This window comes from Toxotes jaculatrix, chromosome 23 (genome assembly GCF_017976425.1).
Source record: "Toxotes jaculatrix isolate fToxJac2 chromosome 23, fToxJac2.pri, whole genome shotgun sequence".
Taxonomy (NCBI): Eukaryota; Metazoa; Chordata; class Actinopteri; family Toxotidae; genus Toxotes; species Toxotes jaculatrix.
Genome location: NC_054416.1, coordinates 155,683 through 164,224, shown reverse-complemented (window position 1 = coordinate 164,224; position 8,542 = coordinate 155,683). Strand labels below are relative to the sequence as shown.

At 51.3% G+C, this 8,542-nt stretch overlaps 1 protein-coding gene across 1 annotated transcript; it reads right to left on the bottom strand.

Annotated features, from left to right (window-relative positions):
* Positions 1 to 125: 125 nt before the first annotated feature.
* LOC121176879 lies at positions 126 to 5,768 on the bottom strand. The gene is made up of 7 exons (XM_041030993.1): positions 5,570 to 5,768; positions 4,518 to 5,007; positions 3,865 to 4,377; positions 2,748 to 3,147; positions 2,524 to 2,616; positions 2,122 to 2,196; positions 126 to 2,034 (listed from the first exon to the last, which is right to left on the bottom strand). Exons 1-7 carry the CDS (start codon positions 5,683 to 5,685, stop codon positions 1,202 to 1,204), a joined length of 2,520 nt encoding a protein of 839 aa, XP_040886927.1. The 5' UTR covers positions 5,686 to 5,768; the 3' UTR covers positions 126 to 1,201.
* Positions 5,769 to 8,542: the final 2,774 nt, after the last annotated feature.

The window sequence follows — 8,542 nt, the reverse complement described above, 5'->3', positions numbered from 1 at the left end:
CTGAGACAGAGACAGACAGAGGACGGAGTCGATGTACCACCACCGACTGGCCTCACAACACTCCGCCAATCACAGAGCAGCTCACCCAGGACAGACCCCGCCCCCGACAGAAAGAAGATGGAGGAGGAGAAGGGGGCGGGGCCATGAAGCCTCAGCTGGATCCTTCACTGCGCAGCATCAGTGACATCAGAGAGAGAGGGAGCTGAGGCAGAGAGACCTTCACAGACAGCTAGGATTACTCAGTCATGTGACTGTGTGACACTGTGACACTGTGGAGGACACTGGACAGGGACACTGTCCCACACACACACCTGTAAACATGGCGCAGAGACAGAGGACAGATGTGGGCTTGTTCACAGGAAACGCCTCATCAGACGCCATCATCAGTTCACACTGTTGTTCCTGTGAGTGATGACATCACACAGGTCGCTGGTGGACAGACCTGTCCATCAGGCTGAGCTGGAAACTGAGTTTTACTTCAACATGAAATCAATGAGAACTTCACTCTGCAGTGATGCATGATGGGAAAGTCGGAAAGAATGTAGTTAATCTCTGACAGAGACTCAGAGGAACAGCAGCATTTATCTTAACGACGAGCAGCAGCAGCAGGACGTCCTGCTGAGACATTAACTCTGTTCCTTCTTCTTCAGACTGTTTTCCACCACAGAACCTGTGAGAACCTTTAAGTTCTAGGTTCCACTGAGTTCTACAAACAGAACATGTCAGACACTGTGTGTGTTCACTGGGATCTTTAATAAACATTTACACTCATTTTACTGGGTCAGTGTCACATGATGGTTTCTGTGTTTCTGGATCCGCCTCTGAGTTCTCTGGGTTTGTTTGTTCCTCAACTGATCCACCAATCAGAGACTTCCTGTGGTTTCAGCAGCTTTGATGTGACGGACGTCTTCGGTCAGAGTCCAGAGCTGTGTTTGTGTGTGTGTGTGTGTGTACGTGTTGGACTGGACTTGGTGTTAACAAATACACAGTATTAAAGAATTTGGATCTGATCCCAAAAACCTGATCTGGACTCGTCCAGTTCAACAGGACGCCACAGGTTACACACAATAACTTCCTGTAAAGGAGAGGGTCTTTTATTTTGAAATGAAAGTTCAGGGACAGTCTCAGTTATAACGGAGTTTCACTTTGTTTCCTGATCTAAACCAGTCTTCAGGTCTCAGGACCCCTGTGGGCCTGTCCATCAGAAGTGGACGTGTCCAGAGTGTGGATTGGACAGTGGTCCTCCAGGGGGTGAGTCCTGGAGCAGGTTCCTGGCCAGCTGCCGGCTGACTGGGTAGTTCTGGGCCAGAGACTCGTCTGTCCACTCCGTTCTGGACAGCAGCTGGTCCATGTGAGGTCCCGTGGTCCTGTGTGGAAGTGGATATGGACTGATGATGGGTTCCCGCTCCACTACTGAGTGTCCTGGGACGTGATGAGACCCATCAGGTCCATAATGTGAGACCGTCAGTAGAGACGTGTCCTGGTCCAGCGTGGTCTGTAGTCCCTGGGTTTCCTGGTCCATTTGGTACAGCTGCTTCTTATGGACTTGAACATGGTCCTGCTGGTCCAGTCTCACATGGCACACTTGCTTTTTGTGAATTTGTAGGTCCTGGTTGTCCAGCTGGGAATGGTACTGCTGTTTTTTAGGATTCTGAAAGTTGTCCTGGTCCTGGTGGTCCATCTGGATATGGTAGTGCTGTTTCTTCTGGTTCTGGGTCTGGTCCTTGCCCTGTTGGTCCATTTGGACCTGGTAGTGCTGCTGCTGCTTCTGGTTTTGGATTTGCTCTTGTTGTTCCTGGTCCATCTGGGCATGAAACTGCTGCTTCTTCTGGCTCTGGATTTGGTTGTGGACCTGGTTCTTGATGTCCTTCCAGTGTCGCCCTCTGAGGACAGGCTCCAGGTCCAGACAGCGTTGACAAACCTCCTTCCCTGGTACTGACTGGACCAGCACGTGGACTCCCAGCTGTCTCCAGACCGCCTCCTTCTCTGCAGAGGACCATGGACGACGTCGGACCTTCTTAGGAGCCACAGGGACTGAAAGACAGAAACACTGCAGGTCTCAGACAGAAGGACCAGACAGACCCAAAGACCAGACCAGGTTTATAAACTCAGGGGACCCACCTGCAATCAGAGTCTGCAGTCTGGACTCTGGTGGGATCATGGAGGTCACAGGTCGGTTACTGCTCTTTGACTGAACTACAGACAGATGGACAGACAGACAGGAAGGTCAAACAGCACCACCTACTGGACGACTGAGACACCGACATGTTCTGTACAGAGATGAAACCTGACGGGTCAGAACTTCAGATTCAGGGAGTAAAAATTAATCTGTGGTCAGATCTGGTTTCAAAGATCAGCTTTATGGTGGTGAAGGATCAGTGCTGAAGCTCGAGGGACGAGGACTGTGGTAGAATTACAGGTCAGGACATCATGGTCAGGGTCACAGGTGGAGACCATGGTTGTGGTTTATGATCAGTAGTTAGTGTTCGGGGTCGGTGATCAGAGACCCAGGTCAGGACTCACCCTCTGGTCTTGGTTCAGGATCTTGATCTGGATCTTTACGTTTCTTCTTCTGTGGTTGGACGAGTCGTTTCTTCAGCTTCGATCCTTCTGCAGCTGAAGACAAAAACAGTTTGATGAATCAGGTTCAACATGAAGATCGGACTGAAAGGAGCTGCTCTGAAACCTAAATGATCCTAATCAGGTGTAAGACCCGGGTCAGTCCTGTAAGGTGACCCGGGTGTTACCTGTGTCAGGGTCAGGGTTCAGCTGTCCCAGGTTGTCCCACTCTCTTCCCAGCATGTGGTAGAAGTCGGTGGTTTTGGCTGCAGCCTCCCAGTCTCCGTCCTGCAGACTCTCTCCGATGGCGATCTCACAAACTGTCTTCAGAGTCGTCTTCACCGCCAGCGGAGGACGGGTCCACCGGTACCTGGATGCCTTTCTGGCAGCTGCCAGCACCAGGCTGAGACGACCTGGAGCCAGAACGTCCTGCAGAGTCTGGACACCAGAGTCCAGACATTTAGCGGCGAGGAGGAACCTCCCGAGCTCCCTCAGTTTCTGACTGACGTAATCGTACCTCTTCTGGCCGCCATCTTGGTTCCCCATCAACTTGTTTCCATATTTACAGATCAACCAATCAGATTTGACCTGGACAGAGTGAGAAAGACAGATGACCACAGGGGACAGGTAGGACGTCCCAGCTGTCTCAGAGTTTGTGTCTGAATCGTCCTGATGAAGCAATAAATCACAGCATGACGACGGGATTCAGCTCAGGATCAGACTCAGTCGGCTTCTTTCAACATGTTAACATACGACACAGAAGCTGAACATGTGACAGTTTTCCCTCTGATCCCTGTTTTATTCCATCGTTCTTTATTAACATCTGAATTTACAATAATGAACCACTGCAGATCTCTGTCTGATGATGCTGTTACCAAATATAAGGAAGTTATTCCATCTTTATTATCATGTGTCAGTTTCACAGAGGACAGAGACCTGAACTTCACTCCAGCAGATAGAGACTAACTGTTCTGGGATCTGAATGCTGTCCCTCTAACATTGTCCACTTCCCGTGTGTATCATGTTCTATATGCTGCATGTCCTCCTCCTCCTCTCCTCCATTCCCAGCTGTCCTATCTTCCTCCTCTTCCTCCTCTCACCCAGCCCGGCCCTCAGCAGGAGGCTCCCCCATATGAGCCGGGTTCACAGGGAGCTGTGTCTGCTGATCTGGGGTCAGACTCTGCGTCTGTGTAAAGAGCTCTGAAACCATTCTGATTGTGGAAGGAGCTGAATGAATAACACTGAGCTGAACTGAATTTAAAGACAGACAGGTCAACAGACAGGTCAACAGACAGGGACACAGACCTGATGTGAGATGTGGTCCTGGTTCATGCGGTGCAGGACTTCGCTGCAGCTCTCAGATGCTCCACTGGATATTGGAAGGAGGCGAGACGCTGCAGCCTGGACCCTGCTGCGCTTCCTGGGGCGGTCTTCTCCGGGGTCAGAGGTCAAGTTCTGATCCCCACTTGGTTCAGAGGTTATGGGTCTTTTAGTCCCAGTCTGGTCTGTTGGGTCTGTGCCTCCTGAGCGGTCACATGGTGCGTCCTCCGTGGAGCTGGAGGTCCTGACGTCTGCTCGAGCACAGACTGTGGAGTCAGAGGCTGTGTCCTTCATGGACTCAGAGCTGGTCTCTGCTGTGGACACAGAGTCTTTGGAGACATCAGAGGCCAGTTTCTTCCGACAGGACGCCTGATGCTTCCAGAGATCAGAGCGCAGGAAGAAGCCGAGGCAGAGCGGGCACGGCAGGTAGTTCCTCGCATCGACGTCCTCCGAGGGCTGACGACACGGGACGATCTCACCGCTGCCCTGTCTGATCACCTGAGGGACAGACAGGTGTACAGAGACAGACAGGTGCTCAGGTACATTGGTACATAGAGTTCAATATTGTGCAGGTAGTTTTCTCTGCAGGTAAACAGGCAGACAGGTAAACTGTCAGACAGGTAAGCAGGTGCACAAACCTCGATGTTGTGCAGGTAGTTGCCTCTGCAGCGCAGGTGCTCCAGCAGCAGGTGGCGTTGTTTGGAGCCTGTGGGCAGCGTGCTGGCAGCCATCACTTCCTGTTGGTCGGCGTGCTTCCTCAGCAGGTGGCGAGCGATCTTCACCTGCGGTCGCCGACAGAACACGCAGTACTGTCGCTTCCCGCCGCGCCACATCCTCTTCACCGTCACGCCCTCCTTCTTCTCCTCCTGACCCCGCCTCTTCTCCTTCGGACCACGCCTCCTATCACCTGGGCCCCGCCTCTTGTCCGCAGGGCCCCGCTTTTTCCCTCTCTGGCTCCGCCTCCCTGCGCTGGCGGTGGTTCGGCAGCGGGAGGGGCGGCCCGCGGGCTTCCTCAGCTCTTCTTCAGGAGAGGAGGTGTGGTCTGAGGTGTGGAGCTCCGCCCTGTTCGCCATGGCAGCATCAGCTTCCTCCTCCGAGACGACAGCGGTCTCCACGGTAACAGAGCAGCTGATGATCACACAGACAGGTGAAACAGACAGACAGGTGAAACAGACAGGTGTGATGATACTGAGACCACGTGCAGGAAAACTGCACGTGGAGACAGTGAAGGTCACGTGGACTGCAGGTGTGAGTCAGCACGTGAAGGGCTGTGAGTTCTGACGTGACTTTTCTGGTTACAGCTCATCAGTGATTGATTATCAATATGATTATTGATGATTAGTATCAAACGGGAGCAGCGGTGACGCTGCGGGAGCCGCCGCCGTCCAGGACAGCCAGGGTCCGGACCACGTCTCTGTGTGTCCCCGTGTTCAGACTGAAACTAACCGACGGATGAACAGACAGACGGACTGTGGGGGTCAGACTGCGGACAGGACACCGCAGACAAAAGCGCGTCCGATAATGGAAGCACCTGTGTACCGCCTACATGCTAACAGCTAGCAGGACAGAGGCTAACCGCAGCATCGCCGCTGTTAGCATCTCACGAGCTAACGTTTAGCTCCTCTGCTGTGAAACGGAACCGAAGCGGAACCGAACCGCTGCTAACAAACACACAGAGACACAAACTCACCTGAAACCTGGATCAGTTCTCCCGCTGCAAACCGAGCTCAGCTCCGCTTCATCTTCAGGCTGATTTTCTTCTTCTGCTGCTGAATTTCCGGCAGGCTGCGCTGAGTGAGGAGCCATGCTGCCCCAACAGGCAGGAAGCAGCTGGTTCAGCTTCACACCGAGAAACTGCTGCAGCTCTGAACGTGGATCAGGTTTCAGTTAAACCTTCCTCAGGTATGCAGGAGACGAGTCACTGCAGCGTTTGTTGCTAGGAGACAGAAACAAACAGAGTGACGACACGATCAGAGTTTATTTACAGATTTAAAGCTGCAGATCAGACTGAGACCAGCAGAGACCGGATCACTACCAGGACAGTCCGAGTCTTTCACTGAACTGGACGGGGACATTACAAGGTCCCCTGGTCTACATAGGACTAAAACCCCCAGACTGAAAGACACACAAAACCACCACAAATGTTTCCAGTGTCTGTGGTGGTCTTCGGTCTCTGTGGTGAGACGGTTACTGAAGACGAAGCAGGTTCAGTTTCTGGTTTTAAAGTTTCTCTAAACGACAGTTTGTTTATTTTTACCTGTTTGATTCCAGGTGAGCATCGCGTGTCTGCTGCTGAAGGTGACCTTTGAACCCAGCAGAGCAGGACTTCTGCAGGACGCCGGCAGGTGTCCAACATGTCCCGAGGGTAAAGTATAAACCAATCAGATCTGTGTCCTGATGACCTGAACTCTGGCGTCCACAGAGACGTGTCTCTCTCTCTGAAGACACCTGTGATTCTCAGGTTACTTTGTGGTGCAGAACTGCTCCTGGAGTCCAGAGAGAGGCGTCGGAGTCCAGTGCAAACCGTGCAGCGTCTGCTCAGGTAAACTCACCTGATCAGCAGGTGGATTGTTTACTCCTGTTGTTTGTTTTCTTTCATGTTTGTGTTTTTATTTGTTTTATTCACATCAGAATCTTTGGTTCCTGCTTCCTGTTTGTATTTATTGATTGATTGGTGTATTGATTGATGAATTGATCGACCGATCTGTCCCGTGTTCTCCAGCTGCTGATCAGGAAACTCTGGTGAGCTGTTCCACGTTTGCTGACTCAGTGTGTGGAAACAGAACCACAGCGACCGCCACAGACACACCTGCTGAGGCACCAGGTGAACCAGGTAAACTCACCTGTGCAGCTCGGACTTCAGGGTTTGTCAGGAGGTCTGAGTCCTGGTTTCTGTCTGATAACTTCTCTTCTTCTCGTCCACAGTCTCCGTCCCTGAGACGTGGATCGTCCTCTCTGTGATGTAAGAACCAATCATGTTGTTTCGTTTCTGTCTGTGTGAGTCAGAGTATCAGGTTTCATCCTCAGCACAGGTTCATCAAACAGGAAGTCTGATCCACCTCAGCAGTTTTATCAGAGACGAGTGTTTAGATTCAGTCGAGCAGCTCTGTCTCACCTCACCTGTCCTCAGAGACGACGTCAGGCAGGTGTTGACTGAAGCTGCAGGAGGATCTGAAGCAGATGTTACAGATGTGTGATCAGAGGAGGATAAGTGAGTCTAAAGTCCTGTCTGAGGTGTCTCAGGACGACAGCGAGGACATGATCCCTCTGGGCTTCTGTACAAACTGAAGATGGTCTCTGATTGGCTGAGCAGACTGTTCAAGATTTTCACCAATCAGCTGTGACCTGTGGTGGGAGGGGCTTAGGTGTAACATGATCCTGGTTCTTGTCTCCGCAGACTTGTCTCTGTTTTCCTGATCCTGCTGCTCAGTTTGTGTCTCACGCTGCTGTCCTGCCACAACCAGCGGGACAACAAACACCATGGTAACAAGCTCCTCCCTCCTCACAACAACAGCCCCTCCCATCACATACCTGACCCCTCCCCCTCTGTGACACACCTTGTGCTTTTGTCCTCAGGTCTGGATCCACTGTGACTGAAGAGGATCTGTCTCTGAAACTTAAATCCATTTCAGGTGTCTCTCAGCGTCCACACCGTCAGGACAAACCATCGCCCAGGACAGGTATCAGACCTGATCCAGCTCTGAAGAGTGTGGCAGCAGGACGGTCATCCAGGTGCTGTCCAGGTTCAGTCCACATCTAGTCCTGTTCTAGTTTTAGGTGTAGGCTAAGTCTAGCCCAGGTTCAGTGCAGGGTCAGTGCAGGTGTAGCCTAGGTGTAGGTCAGGTGTAGGTGTAGGTCACATTCAGTCCAGGTAGGATTAATCCTGTGGATGCAGGTGTAGTCCAGGTTCAGTCCAGGTGTAGGTCAGGTGGATTCAGGTGTAGTCCAGGTTAATTGAAGCTCTTCTTTACGTCCAGTGTGTATTCATTTCTTCCCCTTGTTAGCCAATCATGTTTGAGTACAGCTCCTCACCTGTGAGGAACAGAACAACATGCTGTGACATCATCGGGGGTGGGGTCAAATGTAGGAGATCAAAGACGTGAAGCGTTAGCGTGCAGCAGGATGTCTCACTCTGCTGGTGGAGTCTGGTACTGCAGCATCACTCAGAAACCACTTTATTATAACCAGCAGTGTGAAGGGGGGCGGAGCTAAAACCAGACTGAGCCTCAGACAGACTGGTCTGAGGAGGCAGCTGGACTCACTGACTCAGGACAGTCAGACCAGGTCCAGTCTGAGTCCAGACCAGAACCAGTTCTGATGAAACCAGCCGGAGCTGCAGCCTTTACACTGCTCTGATCCAGATTCCTCTGATCTGGATTCCTCTCATCCAGAGTCTCAGCAGCAGAGAAACCTGGTCCTGCAGCAGTGTCCAGAAGCTGTTACAAAATAAAAGCCTTTTCTTACTTTGAAAATATTTAAACATGAGAGCAAAGAAAATTAAGTGAGAGTTTTTACAGCTCATTCAGATCCACAAACAACCGTTTGTTTGAAAACACTAAATTCAAATTGTTTTCAAACTGGTTTCCAGTTGAACTCTCAGAAACAGGAAGTTCACAAAGAACCGAGTGAAAATATAAAAATTAAAAAGCAGAACTTTGCTGTT